At 44.3% G+C, this 18,153-nt stretch overlaps 1 protein-coding gene across 1 annotated transcript; it reads right to left on the bottom strand.

Moving 5' to 3' along the window:
- Positions 1-909: 909 nt before the first annotated feature.
- Positions 910-17,506, bottom strand: LOC143141943 (ly6/PLAUR domain-containing protein 6-like). The gene is made up of 5 exons (XM_076302622.1): positions 17,424-17,506; positions 4,339-4,522; positions 2,650-2,748; positions 2,060-2,190; positions 910-1,626 (listed from the first exon to the last, which is right to left on the bottom strand). The coding sequence occupies exons 2-5, from the start codon at positions 4,454-4,456 to the stop codon at positions 1,459-1,461; spliced, it is 516 nt and encodes a 171-aa protein (XP_076158737.1). The 5' UTR covers positions 4,457-4,522; positions 17,424-17,506; the 3' UTR covers positions 910-1,458.
- Between the last annotated feature and the right edge of the window lie 647 nt (positions 17,507-18,153).

Raw genomic sequence — 18,153 nt, 5'->3', positions numbered from 1 at the left:
ATTAAGTGTCATTTTTTAATTCACTTCAGTTGTCCATACCTTTGTTTTCATCGAGTTATCCCAAACCAGATGTGGCCGCAATGTCGAGAATATGGTCAGAAAAATCTACCGAAAAGTTTGGAAATTTGAGTATGGAATTTTGAAATGGAAAATGTGTAGGAACCCTGTATATACTGTATACTATATATACCTTTGAGCAACAGTGGTCTGGTCTTAGATTGTTTTTTAGTTTTTTTTTCTTCCAACCCAGAGAGAGCAAAGTGTATTTTATCCAGAAATGGCCTTGCCAGGTTAATTCAGATTTTGCATAAATCTAATGTAATTGTAAATGTATAGTTTATTTTTATTTGCCCATAATCTGATAATCTTGTTAATTTTAAAAGGGTAGTTTGTGTTTCAGGCACATTACAAAAAGATGACCAGCAAACAAGCCATCTCAGTTTGTAATTAACTTACCATAACTTGCAAATTGTTTCATTTTTACAAATGTTATCCTGTGATGAAATTTGTTCTCTGCAACACATACACACACACACGGCAGCCCTTAATCCAGTTGGGGGGTTTGGTGCCTTGCTGAAGGGCACCTCATCTGTGGATGTGGGAAAGCTGTTTTAATCACTCCCCCACCCACATTTTTTCTACCAGGAAGGGATTGAACCAGCCACACTTCAGTCACCAGTCCGACTCCCTAACCAGTAGGCCGCAGATGCCCCGGGGTTGTAAAGGGCTGTAAACAAGTGATGCCAAGAACGATCTAAGCCAAACTTTAAAGTTAAACTTTAAACTTTTTCAAGCCCCATGTGACCCTAGCAGAATGGTAGTGTTAAAATATTATTTTCGCACTGTGGTTAGATTCACTGTCTCGGTCTCCTGGATCTTGTTTTCATTTTTACAAAATTTCCTCCTGTTAGTTACGCCCAACCTGTTATGTCTCTATTCCCCTTTAGTGCGACCTGCCCCACACTTGGTGAGAACTACCGGTCTAGGTGAAGCAACGATGAGGATTTGGGCACCGGAGAAAAGCAGATAAAGACTGTTGTCAGTCACTCTAGTTTAATTTATGAGCAAAACCAGACACACACACTACAGCAAATCAAAACATCCTTAAGCGCTAACAATGTTTAAATAATACTAAGAAACGTTTGGCACATGATACAAGCAATAATCTCCATGCAATATTGCCACAAGTACCTACATTGTAAAAAAATAAATATTATATATGTACATATGTAACAAACCCAGATCATTTATTTTTGTGTAGCAGTTTCACCATGTTTGACCACGATAGACTGTAGGTTTAAAAACTGGCTCATTCACTTTGTCTTTATAAATTGTTAAGAATTAAACAAGCACAAAAATGTAATACTGTTTAAAAACAATAAACAAACAAAAAACAATAATTTAACAAGATCAAATAATATAAAGCATAACTTAAACCTCTCCAACTATACCCTGGCCTTATGAGAGGCTATGTATGAGTAGGAAGACTATGCTGAGCCAGACGGTCCAGTCTTGGGAGATCACACTGGTTCTGTTCAGGGGGGAGGTGGTGGCAAAGATGGCCGAACTGTCATTCCTGGGTACCGGCATGTTGCAGATGTTTCCTTCACAGCAGGCGGTGCAGACCTGCCAATCACATCCATTAAAACCATACAATTGGTATTTATTTTCCCCATTGCGTCAATTTTCAAGGAGCTGGGTACACATATGGCGCCAGTTTTCAACGGGTGTCATGGAAGTCTGTCGGACTGACCTGTCCGTTGAAAAATGACGCTGAAGAAGGCTACTTATAGGGTGTATCAAAAAGTTTAAAAAAGGGTTATGTTTGTACAAGGTTTTATGAATCTATTATAAGTCAACGTACCATCTAAATGGGTTTGAAGCCATTATTTTAAGATAATAACATAAGTACATCACAGTAATTAGTGTTTCTTTAAAACACAAACAGGAAGTGGTGCAGAAAAACAGCCCAGATAGCCCTTCTGGTCTGGACTAGGCCCAGCTCCGGCTCAGCTCTGGGCTGAGTCCATCTCAGTGTCACTGAGGAGATCCCTCTCACCCTGTGTCCTTCATGATGGACGTCTGTGCACCCTGTGTGAACACATTCATCGAGGGCCACACATCGCTTGGTCACAGACACACTGGCCCCTGCGGCGTCCATCTTGTGGCTTGTGTAGCAGTACCTAGTGTCTGTCAAACAGGGACACAAACCCAGAGGAGGAAAAACAACAGTACTTAGCCTAAGTCTGCTTTCAACAAGTCAACATATACCTCTTACATTCCATCTTATGTTGTGTCAATGTCTGTTAGACACCCCACTCACGCCACTATGGTAACAGCCTGAAATATACACAAACATAATCCTCATGTATGTTCCTGAGAACAACTATAGATAGCTTGGGTTTCAACTTTGATGTAGCAACAGGGGAATGCTGAGTGACTTTGTGCTCCATACCATGACGAATTAACGCGTGTGAGTGTGGTGTTTTTGTTTATGCATGTGATGTGCATGAGTTGTTTTTGAACAATACCCCCCGCACGCACAGATACCCCCCACCCCATCCCATCTGTATGTGTGTGTGTGTGTGTGTGTGTGTGTGTGTGTAGGCTGTGTGAGGTGATGGAGGTGTATGTTTTAGGCGTCCATACCTGGTGGACAGTACATATCGGGTGCCCAGCGGTTGCAGTCGAAGTTATCCACAGCGTTCTCGCAGGTGAAACACTTAAAGCCTCCGGGATAGGGAGTGGCTGTAGACCCAATAATGGAGTAACGTCATCATAAAACTATCAGAGCTCACATAGTATACTCATATCAATATCAAATATGTCAGTGTCAATTGTCAATGTCAATTTATTTAAAGAGCACATTCAAAAAACAACGGTAGCTGACCAAAGTGCTGTAGATTCTATAATAAAATACTAAAATATGCTCTTGACAGCTAAGACAGATGGGTTACTGAGTAAAGAATATACTGTGCATATGAAGAGCTTGGTTCCAAAATGCTATATCCTCCATTTTAATGCATTGTCATAATTAATTTGTTTTCATTTTGTTTTCCAAGTAATTTCAGTGGAAATGTAGTCGGTAATTGTTATTTGATTTATCTTTACTCAATCAAAACAACAGAACTTTAATTTCATTGATATTACCTGAAATACACAATAATATTACCCTGGAAATCCAGAGTTCTCACGAGAGCACAATGGAATTGTCTCTGCGAGACACTCTGGCAAAGAGCAATGATGCACGTTACTTTTACCCCAACATTCCGGGGAACCAGCTAAACTGATGAAGACAGCGCCGCAACGTTGGAGGACAGTACACATTGGTCGTAGTGTTATCCGATTGCGTCGAAGTCCGAAATCATTCAGAGTAAACATGGTTTAGTGTTATCCAATTGCGTGCAGTGAGATTTTTAAATGCATGCTTGTTGCCACCCCTCGAGTTGGGCCATTACATTGCTCTTTGCCAGACCCTTAATCTTTCTAGATTATCAGGGTCTGGATTTTCCAGGCTACAATAATATAACATGATTTATTAATGTTTTCAAAAATGGATTTATAGCGTTTTGGAACCAAACTCTTCATATATTGTGAACACTATAACACTTTAGCACATATCTAAGTTTAGATTTAGGCACTTAACATAACTTAATATGAGAAATATTGTTCATTGATATTAACTGTGTTGCATAGATTAAATGTGAAACATTTTTGATTGAATGGTAAGAATGCTAAGCTAGAACAGACCCTGATAGTGAGAGGACGGGATGACTGTATTGCCTAATGATCTGTTTGGGTTTGTGTATCTGATTCAGTTTCACACAGACACAGTTCTGCTCACATGCAGGACAGTTCTCTGCAGGGGGGGTTATCCAAGAGCATACTGTAACGCTCGATTGATTCTCCACTAACAATGAGCGGTTGGTTTAGCAGCTACAGGGCCTGGGGTCAACTAGCGCTCGCACTCATGTTTAACAACACAATTCACAAACTCCCAAACATTCCCAGGAACTCCTCATAATCCAAGTTCCCATGATTGTACTGCTGTACTAAAAAAGTTTTGGAATTTCATTCAATGACCAATTATTTTTGTTTTGTATGTTAAATTCATTTAAATCTTAGGATACATAAAATTGGGGGGAGCCATGGAAAAAGTGTCTTCAGCATCCATACCACATTCAGATGCAAGTGCTCAACAGTGACCGGTGTTCGATTCCAACCCACGGTCCTTTCCTGATCCCATAATATCTCTTTCTCCAATTTGCTTTCTCTCACTGCCCTATCTGAGTTAAACAAGTAGCTCAACAAATACACTTTAAAAACTGGGTGCAGTACTTGATGGATGGAGGTAGACAATGTCTTTGACAGTGAAGTCGCGGGACAGAGTAGCCTTCAGCCAATCAGAGAGGAGCATTAGCAGTAGGACCCAGGCCACCTTCGGCCAGGGGTGCATAATGGGAAGAATAGCTCAAACATCCAGCATGCCAACGGTGTCCTAAGCCAAGAGATGTCCTAGAACCTGAGATGGGAAAGAGAGAAAGAGCCACTGGTTAATAGAAGCAGTCACTAATGATCACCCATTATGCTTTTTGTGTGAATTCAGCTAAATTCTTCTCATGTTTCATTCGTTTTCCAGTGAAAGCACTTTAAAAGCTCTCAGTGCTCCTGCAGTCAGTCCTGACTCTGTAAAAGGGGAAATACACAAAGTGGTTTAGACCAAACCATAATCTAGTCCATTCCTCTGTTGTTTTAGGAACATGTGTATCTGATTTGGCCACTGAGTTAACCCTTAAAGAGTTTTTGAACAAAAGATTCCATTCTGCAACACTTCAAGGTTCTAAAATTCCATCTGAACCGAGGTATTCTTTAGAATGTTCATTTTCCAATGTTCCCGTCACACTGATGTGACCATAGATATACATATATATTCATATATATATACATACATATATACATATATATATATATATATATATATATATATATATATATATACATATATATGGATGGATGTGACCATAAACAATGCCTTTAACTGATTATGGAGATTCAAGGACAACTGAATAAAATTATGAGGCATGACCGTTATTGATTCCTAATCTGTTCAATTACGAATTACTTGGCCTCTGTGAACCCCAGGCCATCTACCATACAATATACCCCCCCTGTTGGGGCATTGGTATCGACCTCCCTGCCTGACAGATACATGGGCGTTATACCATAGAGGACAGAGAGGCTGGTTGCTTTTATCTAATTGATATCATCTTTAATCAAACCAGATGGATCAAGGCCATCTGACACTGAGTGGCTGGGCCTTGAGTTATCCAATTATACAAAACTCTAAACCCCACCACTTTAGCCCTAAGTCACAACACAGGGTTGCACTCTTTTCTTAAAATTTCATTTGACAGGAATCCTGGAAGAGGTGTGTGTGTGTGTGTGTGTGTGTGTGTGTGTGTGTGTGTGTGTGTGTGTGTGTGTGTGTGTGTGTGTGTGTGTGTGTGTGTGTGTGTGTGTGTGTGTGTGTGTGTGTGTGTGTTGAGGCAGGGAGGGGGTGTGGAAGTTCAAACAAAAACGTCTTAGAAAAAGCGGCATCAGACACTGTGAACAGTGAAGTTAATAGTCTGTGTCTTCGCCAGGCCAACTGAGAGGAGAGGAGTGGAGGAAGACTGGAGGAGAGGGAAGGTGGAGGAGAGGAAGGGAGAGGGGAGGAGAGGAGTGGGGGAGAGGAGAGGGGAGGAGTGGAGTAGAGTAAAGTAAAGTAGAGGAGAGGAGTGGAGGAGAGGAGAGGAGGAGTGAAGATGAGAGGAGGAGAGGAGGAGTAGAGTGGGGGAGAAGAGGACAGGAGATGGGAGGAAGAGAGAAGTGGGGGCAGAGGAGAGGACGAGAGGAGAAGAAAGGGGAGGTGAAGAGAGGAGTGGAGTAGAGGAGAGGAGAGAAGAGGAGAGGAAAAGAAAGGGGAGGTGAAGAGAGGAGTGGAGTAGAGGAGAGAACAGGGGAGAAGAAGAAAGGGGAGGCGAAGAGAGGAGTGGAGTAGAGGAGAGGAGAGAATAGCCCAAATGAGATTATCGGCGGTGTGTGCTGTGTGCAGCGCCGTGTCCGGCCGGCTGGCCGGCTGTGAGCACAAAGGAGGGGTTAAGCAGAGGTATGCCGGCCGTCCCGCTCCACCACGCTCCCCCGCTCTTCCAGGCCACCGGCCACAGCCAAAAGCTCCACTGCCGCAGAACTAACGCCTGCAGCCTGGGGATCAGGCTCTGCCGTGCCCGTGACCCCGGGTCAGTGCGATTGGCTCTGATGATAAAGATTACGAGGGCTATGACTCCAAACGCCACCTTCTGGGCAAGGCGAGAACTTCCATAAAGTATTTCAAGGGAGGAGCAGCATGCCAGATTTGGTGTTTTGAATGTGCCAGATGTAACATTTTGGATATGCCAAATTTTGTGTTTTGAGTATGCCAGATTTTGTGCTTTGAATACGCCAAATTTTGTGCTTTGAATACGCCAGATTTTGTGTTTGAATACGCCAGATTTCATGTTTTTAACATGCCAGCTTTTCTGTTTTGAATATTCCAGATATTGTGTTTTGAATATACAAGATTATTGTGCATCTGATCTACTAGACAAATCTTCAGTGGAGATTCAGTGATCTTCAGGGGAGGTTTATCTGGTTTTAAGATGGATGACTTTGATTTTGTGCAAATGCTAGCTAACTTGGAGTGTGTGTGTGTGTGTGTGTGTGTGTGTGTGTGTGTGTGTGTGTGTGTGTGTGTGTGTGTGTGTGTGTGTGTGTGTGTGTGTGCGTGTGTGTGTGCGTGTGAGTGTGTGTGTGTTGGGAGAGGGGCTATGTGTGTGTGTGTGTGTGTGTGTGTGTGTGTGTGTGTGTTGGGAGAGGGGCTGTGTGTGTGTGTGTGTGTGTGTGTATGTGTGTGTATGTGTGTGTGTGTGTTTGTGTGTGTGTGTTGGGAGAGGGGCTGAGTCTGTGTGTGTGTCTGTGTGTTTGAGTGTGAAAGCTCTCAATGAGGCTTACAAGATGTGACTGATTTTCCATGTTTATATAATCTATCCAGATCTATCCAGAACGGCATAAGACAGAACAACACATTCTTAACCTAGAAAGCACTGTTATCAGGCTTTTTACTTTTGTCAAATGCAACGCCTAAAATGCAATGCAAATGAAGACCTATTTCAGCAATCTGCCAATCACAACTGACCTTGTTTACTTCATCCATTAAAGCACTGAACATTTTTACTCACATTTGACTAATGCCGGGGATAGATACATTAATGAATGAATTTACACAAAATGTACTATATTGTAATATGTATTGTTATCAGGACATGAGGTCTGTTTTGTGATATGAGATTATGGTCATACCACACAGGCTAGGCATGCAGTCTCCTGGCAGACAAAGTGAACCCAAATAAAACAGTCCAGCTAACACATCTCTTCTGCCATGGCGCGAGACACATCAGATGCTTCTCACATGACAGCAAATCAGGACCAGATAAGAACCACGCAGGCCAGATCAGGGCCTGGAGCAGCTGTGCTAAGGGGAATACAATGAAGGGGCCAAATCACGGCCATATCTAGACCAGATCTGGACCACTTTCAGACCAAATCAGAACCAGATCTCGGCCATATCTAGACCAGATCAGGGCCACTTTCAGACCAAATCAGAACCAGATCTCGGCCATATCTAGACCAGATCAGGGCCACTTTCAGACCAAATCCGAACCAGATCTCGGCCATATCTAGACCAGATCAGGGGCCACTTTCAGACAAGGTAAGGGCCAGACTGGAAACAGATCCAGACAAGGTCCAGATCAGAGGCAGGGTTGCGTAATGGGCATTAAGTCTGAGAGGAACGAGTGGAAGGCCAATGAAGGGAAATCTGGCACAGCAGGCAGTGAGGTTTGACTCAAAAGTAAATTTACTCATTGAGTTCACTCATACACACATACCTCGTCTCAATCAGCGTCTGTAAACAGCTCACTCTTAACCCCATGAATGACCAGACTGGGCCCGTCTGCATAGCTTAGCATCACTGCTTTACTGTGTGCTGCATTGTTGTTAGTGGTTGTTAGTGACGTTTTCCCTGGTGGTTAGTGAGGTTTTCCCTTCACTGTCTGTAAAGCGCTTTAGGTTCCTAGAAAAAAACGCTTTATAAATGCAATGTGTTGCTGTTGTTTTTGTTATTGTGCGTCACTATGTGCTGTGTTGTGTTCATGTTTATTTCTCCATGTAAATCTTGTTAGAAGGGACAGATCAGCTACTTTGTTCATTATTACTGTTACATTATTAGTGTAATGGAACAGCAGGTGGCTTAAGCGACGCTATATAAGCCCTGCCCCTCACAATTGCATTAACCTGTCATTGAAAGTTCAGCAGGATGCTAGTTCACCCAGGGGCCAGATGTACAACAGCCTTTTGTATGAGAAAAATGTTTGAGGTTAGTCATATCATTTGTCTGACACCAGTTATAGACTGTTTTGCGCACACTTGAAAAAAAGATTATATTCAGAATGGCCAGCTATCCCTTATGGAAGGCGAATATGAGTTCAGCCAAGAAAACTCTGGAAACGGTTATCGATGGTGTGACTCTCAACAACCGAGAGGATTCTTCCCACTGAACGAGCCTTAGTCATATCACAATCACTGACAACAGCTGACTGTAGAAACGCTCTGGTCCAGATAAGGGCAGGAATGGACGCAGCGTAGACTCAAATTGGAGGTGGCGTTGTGGTGCAGCTTGCTACCACTGGGGTCCAGGTGCCTACAGGGACCCGGGTTCGAGTCAGACCCGGGTCACTACCCATTTCCCTCTCCGGTTTGCTTCTTGTCATTCTTCACTGTCCTCTATCAATATAAAAAGGCAAAAAGCTCAAAAAAAAAAGAAAACTTAATAAAATATATATAAATAGACTAAATTCCAGCATATCTACTCATTCTCCCAGTGCTACACTATATCATCAACCCTACGCACTCACATGACTTCACAAATGCCGCTGCTCTGGAGTCTTAATGGGTTTGAGAGGCCCCGATAGCTGAACCAGACTGAGAACTATGAGTTAATGCGACCGACGCTCTGCCATTTCTGCCCTTTCTAATCTCAATGCACAACAGGTGGCTAGCAACACAAAGAGCGGATTGTTTACAATAAACCTCTCTTGGTCAATTAGTTCATTAGGACACATTGCTCTCCAGGGTCTGTGAGTTTGCGAGGAGGGGGGGGGGGTTGCGGCACTTGCGTTGCCCTGGCGAGTGTCAGACTTGGGCTAAATAGCAAACATGCTCCCGTGGTTTCAATTAGCCCACAAGCAAGAAGTGGGGCAACAACACCACTGACTGAAACAATACACTGCATGCATTTGGAGGGATTAGATGGCTTGCTTCATTATGCAATAAAGTAGCCTGAATAAACACAGGCACGAAAGCAGCAAGAGTTTACAGATTATTTTGTCTGGACGAGTAGCGTGGTGCTGGTTTAGGATTAGCCACTGGCAAAATGAAACGTTTACTGGCAGGATTTGTGTAAGACTCCCTCAGAAGTCGGCTCCAGTGTATTCCATTTCAACTGCTCATTTGCCACCTTTGGTGACCTTAGCGTTTGAGCGTGCTGGGGAAAGTGCCCAAATCTCTCTCTGGGTGCAGCTTTTGTTAGGCAAGAGGGCACAAGTTGCTCTGAATTAATAGGACTTTGTGAAAATAAACTGCATGACATGGTTAAACCACACAGGCACGGCATGTTGGACTACAGCCAGCCAAAATAAAATCACACATTAGCCTGCCCCAACCAAACCCATTGGGCCCATGCAGGCAAAGCTGATATTTCATTTGGAGCAAAGGCCAAGTCCAATTCTCCTCAGTATTCTAAACATGTGCAGGTATTAAAGTGAGAAATACAGGTGGTATATGAATAGGAATGGACTGCAAGAAAAACATACAGAAGGAAAAGAAGATAAAAGTAAAAAAGAGAAGGGAAGATAAAAAGAAAACAAAAGAAAAGAAAATGAGGAGCGATGGCTTTTCAGTATGTACGTACTGAAGTGAAATGCTAAAGAGCGATGGCTTTTCAGTAGGTACGTGCTGAAGTGAAACGCTAAAGAGCGATGGCTTTTCAATAGGTACGTACTGAAGTGAAACGTTAAAGAGCGCTGGCTTTTCAGTAGGTACGTACTGAAGTGAAACGTTAAAGAGCGATGGCTTTTCAGTAGGTACGTACTGAAGTGAAACTCTAAAGAGCGATGGCTTTTCAGTAGGTACGTACTGAAGTGAAACGCTAAAGAGCGATGGCTTTTCAGTAGGTACGTACTGAAGTGAAACTCTAAAGAGCGATGGCTTTTCAGTAGGTACGTACTGAAGTTAAACTCTAAAGAGCGATGGCTTTTCAGTAGGTACGTACTGAAGTGAAACGCTAAAGAGCGATGGCTTTTCAGTAGGTACGTACTGAAGTGAAATGTTAAAGTGACATGCAATGTGCAATGCTGATGAAGTGGCACAACCTGTCTGATTGGTTTACTTTCTACATAACGTCTACTCACCATTTCTGCATACCTACAATACATGGGGTGACACATATGCACAAATACAATACACACACTTCCTGTGCCCATGCAGCTAGGCCTACATTTTAAATGTAACAGTTTATGGTCACCTCAACTTAGAAGACATGGGGTCCAGCATATGACAAGGAGGTGCAGTGTCAGCACAACATGTCTGCACCCACCACTAGAACATGATGGTTTTTTTTTTGGGGGGGGGGGGGCTTTTTGCCTTTATTCGGATAGGACAGTGAAGATAGACAGGAAGGAGTGGGAGAGAGATGGGGTGGGATTGGGACATGACCGCAGGCCGGACTTGAACCTGGGTCCCCGTGGGCACTTGGACCCGTACATGGCCACAGCGCCCCCCATGAGATGTTTTTCATTGAATCACTGAAAGCCATGTGGTTTCTTGGCACATGTGAACGTACTGTATACACATCACAGCTGCCACGGCTATCCTGCGTCCGTTTGGTGTGTCAGTCGTGCACGTCCCCAAAAATGAATGTGACACGTACAGTACGTGAGATGCAATATTCACATGAACGTTAGGGCCGATAAGCAAAGTACATGACCACACAGGGGGATGCAAGACCGGCTTTTTGTAGGCCTACGACTGGTCTGGCTGACCAGTCCCTGTGAAAGACCATCACTGCCCTCGTCCAATAGTTGGGCTATTCCAGGTCTTCAAGTGAAGTCTAAGGTTGCCTTCACACTTGACGGTTTAACTGGACCAAACCCGAGTGCAATTACATCCCCCTAGCCTTGACCCAGCAGATCTCCGTTCACATTAAATTTTTGTTTGCGCAGTCCGTTTTCGTCATAAACACTAGCTTCTATTTACCAATATCGCTTAGCAACGTCACAAAAATGGCAGTTTATTTCAGAGACGGTTGATAACTATATTTCTTGGTTTTGGAACAGATAGTACTGGAGTTCTAGCTAACCGTACCCCAGACCACTGCTAGCGGACTCTGGTCCGGTTTCCGCACCTGAGTTTGGTAGACTGCATTCACATTATGAAAATGAATCGAACAAACGGTCCAAATGAACTCAGGTCCAAAGGGTCTAGTGTGAATGTGCCCTAACACTGTGCTCTATAACCCAGATGCCAGTGAGAGTGTTGTGAACTGGCGCACCTGCTTCAAGACAAGTTATCTGCAACTTGTACCTGTCCACGCCAGCCAGGTGGGGCAAGACAATGATTCAGCAACATGATACTGCAGCTCAGAGAGTGCAGAAAGGCACACAGGCCCTCCTGAGAGTGCACAGACACACACACACACACATACATACATACACACACACACACACACACACACACTTCCCTCTCTGTGTATTCACACACCCCTCTCTCCCTCTCTAAGTGGTCACACACACACCTCTCCCTGTCTGTGTGTTCACGCACCCACACACACACACACACACACACACACACACACACACACACACACACACACACACACACACACACACAGTGTATTCACACACACCCCTCTGTGTCTCTGCCTCCATCCCACCCTTCTCTCCTCCTGACACTCCAAACCTGCACGACCAGAGACACATTCAACGAGTATCAGCAGCACCAGAGACACAAACAAAACCAGCACAGTGTTTCTGTATAATCATAATCATACAAAAATACTGTAAATATATATAATATAACTTTGTCATCCGTCCCAACATGTTCTCTATAGGATGACATTGTCCCTGCCTTTGGCATTAAGCCCTGGGAACCCTGTAATGAGGTTACTGGCCAGTAAACGGTTTAGATCCTTAATGGAGCAGTGAGCGACACTCTGGCCTGAGTGTTCCATGTTGTGTGGCAATCAAGCAGGCAGGAAGTGAGGTCATGGGAAGATAATGTCTCGATGGGCCGCTACGTTGCACTTCAGTGGGCTGAGCTGATAGTGAGGGGCTCAGACAGCCACTTGACATTCCACAGCGACACACAAGGGCACCGCATCCTCTCAGCCGTCCTCTCTCTCTCTCTGTCACTCTCTGTCACTCTCTCTCCATCTGCATATCATCTGTCTATCCCTCTTTCTCTCTCTCTCTATCAGTCTCTCATTCTCTCCGACCTTCTCTCCTTGTCTACCTCTCTCCTTTTTCTCTACCTGTACTCTTTCTGTCCTTTGCATTCTCTATCTCTCCCCACCTCTCATTCTCTTTCTTTTTCTGTCTCTCTCTCTTCCTCTATCTGAACTTTCTCTCTATCTTTCTGTCTCTCTGATTCTTTGTCTTGATTCTGATATTTCTCTCCTCCCTCATCCTCCCTTTCTCTCTCTTGCTTCCTCTCTCTCTTTCTGGCTACCTCTCTTTCTCTCTCTCTTGTTGTCTTTCTCTTGCTCCCTTTTTCTCCCTTTCTCTATCTTTCTCTCTCTCTCTCTCTCTCCTTTCCTCTCTATGCACCTCTGTAAATACCAGTCCCAGCTTCGGTCCATAGACACATGGAGGATTTCAGGGTCTGTAGCCAGGCTTGAACACCATCCTCACTGTGTTTCACCCAGCTCAGAGAGTTTACTTGCCACCCCTGTGAGTGTGTGTGTGTGTGTGTGTGTGTGTGTGTGGCATTAAATTCCTCCCAAGGGGCAGCCTCAGTGTGTGTGTGTGAGTTTCCTTCCAGCGCTGTGGGCGTGAAAGGGATCAGGGGGCACTGAGGTGGTACACACACACACACACACACACACAGACACACACAGACACACACACACAGATGGGATGGGGGAGGGGTGTATGTGTGTGTGAGATCCGGACAAATTTGAGGGCCACCACGAGGGCAAAGTTAAATGACCAGAGAGAGCTAATTGGGATTAGGGAGCGGACGGATCAGGAGTAAAGGCTCTTTAGTGCAACGCCTTCAGTTCAAAGGCAGAGACGGCACCAACTTCACAGCCACCAGCAGGCAAAGAGGCAAAGCCCTCTCACACTACAGTCCGGCACGGCTACTCTACTCAACTTTTGCTGAAGTATTTCACAACGCCACACAGTCGCCACTTCATGCAGGTACTCTCAGACGTGCCCCCTGAAGGCCTTCCAAAGTCTCAGGGGGAGCCATAATACAGCGTCCGCCCACATCCTACACCACATATAGGTCTCGTCCGGCCCGCAGGCACATGTGTTCGAATCGAATCTTTTCGAATCTTTTCCGCAGGCACATGTGTTCGAATCGAATCTTTTCCCTAACACACACACACACACACACACATACAAAGACACACACAAACACACACACACACACACACACACATACAAATGGGATGGGATAGGCTGGGCTGGGGCTATGTGTGTGTGAGATCTGGCCACAGGCACACAGGTTTGAATCCAGCCTGAGGTCTTTTCCCTAATCTACTCCCTATCTCTCTCTCCGCTAGTTTACACTGTGCTAGTCACTTCTAGCATCCAGAGGTTAGAAGAGCCCAAAAATAAACTTTTAAAAAGTCTGCAGTCAAGCATGTGAATTTCCCCTGGGGATCAATAAAGTATCTATCTATCTATCTATCTATCTATCTATCTATCTATCTATCTATCTATCTATCTATGTAGCAAATACCAGTTTTAACAAAACATCTACACACTATCCACCTGTTGATACTAAGCTCATGAGCATGGAACAAACCTCATTGTGACTGCCAGGATCTGTACACTACAGTGAAGTCTAACTGCTATGAGTACTGGTATGATCCTGAAATGCTATTATGAATAAATAAGCAGGGCCAGGTGAATTATTAAGCGTGATATTTAAACCGAAATAGATTGAGAGCCCATCAGCTTCCCTGCATGGTGCAAGATCGTTACTGATCTCTGGAACCTGCTGGGTCTAAATGAGAGCCATCTGTGGTTTCAACAGGGCGCCGAGGACTGACGCTCGCTAACACACACGGGTTGTTTTTCCTTCTCACGGCTTTATGAAGTTTTTATCCAAAAACAAGCATGTCTGGGCTTAAAGTCTCATGATTTGGACGGGATGTTGGAGGGCTGAATGAGAAGTGGAGGGAGAGCAGTATCTTCACAGAAATCTTCTGTCCACATACCCACAAAGACGCTGCTCCATCCAGAACACAAAGCAAAAAAAAAAAAAACATTTTTCAAATCATCCCGAAAATCTGGCCACAACTCAAGACATTCTTCCCGGGATCATTGGTGGTGACACACAGTGTTTGTGTGTGTGTGTGTGTGTGTGTGTGTGTGTGTGTGTGTGTGTGTGTGTGTGTGTGTGTGTGTGTGTGTGTATGTGTGTGTGCGTGTGTGTGTGTGTTTGTGTAGACACACAGTCTCACAGGGGCCATTATGTGTTAGGGAGGCAAGATGACAGGATGGCTTAAAATGAGTGAAATCCATTTCCCCAATAAAACACAGGGTATCTCAGGAAGCATGGTCTCGGAACAAAGCCTTAGTGTAATAGCAGTGCAACAGCATGCAGGCTGCAGAGTGTGTGTGTGTGTGTGTGTGTGTGTGTGTGTGTGTGTGTGTGCGCTAGAACTCTCTGCAGTTCTCTCTGTTCAATCTTTCTTTCAATGTCTCCCTTTGATTTTCTTTCTTTACCTGACACTTTCATATGGGTGTCATTCTTTCACTCTGTCTCTCTCTACATACAGTATCTATCTCTCATTTCTCACACACACACACACACACACACACACACACACACACACATGCGTTTCTTCTTTCCCTTTGATTTTCTCTCTCCACTTGACTTTCATTTATATGGTTCTATCTCTCTCTCTTGCTGTCTGTCTTAGTCTGCCAGGCTCTCTCTTTCTCTCTCTCTTGCTATCTCTCACTGATTGTCCATCTCTCTCTCTCTCTCTCTCTCTCTCTCTGCTCCCACGCTGTTGACTGGGTTTTATCTCTCTTACTGTGGGCGCATGTCTGAGGAGGATATGAGGTAATGGAGGGACTGAGGCAGTCTGTGTGTGTATGTCCTGCAGACTCAGCCATTATCTATCCCTAAATACCCACCGAGACCTACCCCTCTAACTGCCCCACCGACCAACCTCTCTATCTGCCCCCCAGCCTAGACTCTCTGCCCCTGGGGCCGGTCTCTCCTGCTGCCCGGTCCCCAAATCCACAGCCTGGTAGTCCCCTCTGCTACCCACCCCAGGGCCTGATAACCAGCAGGCTAACATCCTGCTAACCTCCTGTTGTGGCTGATTGCCTTTGGACATATTTCATCCTGATGGCATTTTAGCTTAACAAAGACAGAGCATGAAATATAAAACTAGTCTACCACATTGACCTTCCTTTGCCCTAATAAGGTGGTGGTAGCATAGTGGCTAAGGGGAAAAGTTGAGGGTTCAACTCCCAGCTGCCATCGTCCTGCCCTTGAGCAAGGCACTTAACCCCGAGTTGCTCTGGGGAAAATGACCCTTGTAAGAATTGACGTTTGTATATTGCTTTGGATAAAACTGTCAGCCAAAATGAATAAGTAGTAATAGACTGCGTTGCGACTGTAGGCGTCTGTAAGGCATCTGTGACTCAGATGTGATGTCCTGCTTCTGGTCAAACTGCTGTTTGTGACACCATAATAAAGTAGAGACCAAACTGCAGCATCCAAGACAAAAAGAAAAGACTCTTTTCTCAACTTACTCACTTTGAATCTCAACTCACTCAAGTGGCCAGCTTTACTATACTCCATAAAGCTCAGAGTGGCTGTACTCAAACTAACAACAATTCACAAAGATCATGGTGTGGTGTGTTATATGGGGCATATAAACACTGCTCTGAGGAAGGCTAGAGTTGAAACATTGCACGTCTGGCCATATGCAACCAATAGTCTATTAAAACCTATACATCCAAAGATGTTATCTGTAGACAAATTTAGCAGCTGATAAAAATCCACTTTTTCACTCTACTCTGCTCATGGATATCGCCTATGTCTAATGGACACACTCCATCACTAGACAGATAAGGATAACCAAACCTCTCAGAGGTTTACTGAAGCAAAACAAAGATTTATGGAGCGCCCACAAACGCGACCAATCTCCAAACAATGTTGTTTTCTGTCTGTTGTTTTCCAAAGGTCTTTGGTGAAGTCGACTCGCAGTAACACTACACTTAGCCTACAGTCTGCCCGAAGCAGCACAAGTATCTGACTTGATTTAACATGATACAGTAAAAGTAAATCACCTACATGGTGGTTTCCCAACAACGAGCCAGTGTGAGCCACACAGACCGTGACAGCAGTAACTCAGGCGCATCGGACGGAATCCGGAGGGCTATGCGCGGCCTCTCGCCACCCCTCCCTCTCCACCGACGTACGGACAGCCCGGACGGCTCTGATAAATTTATGCGGCTATTGCATTTCGAGCGCTTGCTGACCCGGGGGCAAGCACTCGTCCCGTCCCACGGATGCACCTGCCCCTCTATATATTCACATTGTCGTAATGTCATGTCACTGCACCAGAAGCGCAGCTCATGTAAAGTTAATGCTGACAACAAAATGCTTTGGGTCTTTGGGAAAAACAGAACTGATTATTTAAAAAAAAAAAATGTGTATCCCGCTGCAAAAACTAGTGGCATGATGCTGTTGTAACAACTGCCAATAACATTGACGTTTTTTATGTAGACTGTAGACTAGAGTCAGACTGTCACCGAGGAAATATTGTTTTAATAGGGTCACAAAAACAATCGGCAAAGATCAAGTCAAACGAAGAAACATCACATCTGAACCACTATCTTAAATGTGAAGCGTATGTTGCATATGAATCAAGTGTAAGGCGTATCAAGTTCATTAGAGATAGCCTACCCCTATTCGGATATAGGGTGTTCGAACACTGGGTGATCACTTATCCACGAGCCCTGCGACATTAGGACCTTGATTATTATATTCTCTCTCCAAAAGCCTTTGCAAATGCTAAAAGCAGTCGTAAGACTCACCATTAAATCGGCAACTTCGGAGACAAACTTCAGGCGAAAGATGACGTAAAACGTCTTCCCCGGAGAGACAAGTTGCCACCGCGGGTACCCGAGCACTGAGGTTTCTTGACAGAGCCAAGCCTCAGTATCAACACTAAGGTAGGTGCCTCAGCACAGATTTTTTGCCAGAGCCCTATCCCTGCCTTCGGTGGGCGTGTTCCTGGGTGATCATGGAGTCTAGAGGGGTTTTCTGCTTTCCAACGTAAAAATCCGAGCGTAAAATGAATTGCGTAGATTCCTATTGTTAGGGAGAGATTATAAATTAGGCTTTTATGCGTGGTAGCGGTGAAGGGATTTCCTTGAGGGAAGACAACACTGTCGCACTCTGTTGTAGGATAAAACTTTAATGATATATCAAGTAGGCTATGTATGTTCCACAAAAACAGAGATAGCCTACACCTGACTGATGCCTGTGTACCCCTCATAGCGAATGTAGTACCATTATCACCCCATTAGAAGTTTCACATGTAAAAGATAGGCTTCTGTGTCTTTAAGATGAAACACTTAAAGTTTATTAGGCTATTATTATTATTAGTATTCATATTATTATAATTATTATTATTATTATTATTGGTATTATTAGCTTATAGATAACATCTGAAAATGTACTATGTCACCTAAGAGATAGAAGTTATCGCCGCTGCCCGGAGCACCTCGGTGGACCACACAATGAGTTACAGCCACAGGCGAC

Source organism: Alosa pseudoharengus, unplaced genomic scaffold, assembly GCF_046254945.1.
Source record: "Alosa pseudoharengus isolate Yale_2024_CS ecotype anadromous, Long Island Sound unplaced genomic scaffold, YU_APseudo_1.1 YU_APseudo_1.1_scf_24, whole genome shotgun sequence".
In the NCBI taxonomy this organism is placed as follows: domain Eukaryota; kingdom Metazoa; phylum Chordata; class Actinopteri; order Clupeiformes; family Clupeidae; genus Alosa; species Alosa pseudoharengus.
Note: the sequence above shows the minus strand (reverse complement) of the source record. Positions and strands in the feature narration are given on the sequence as shown.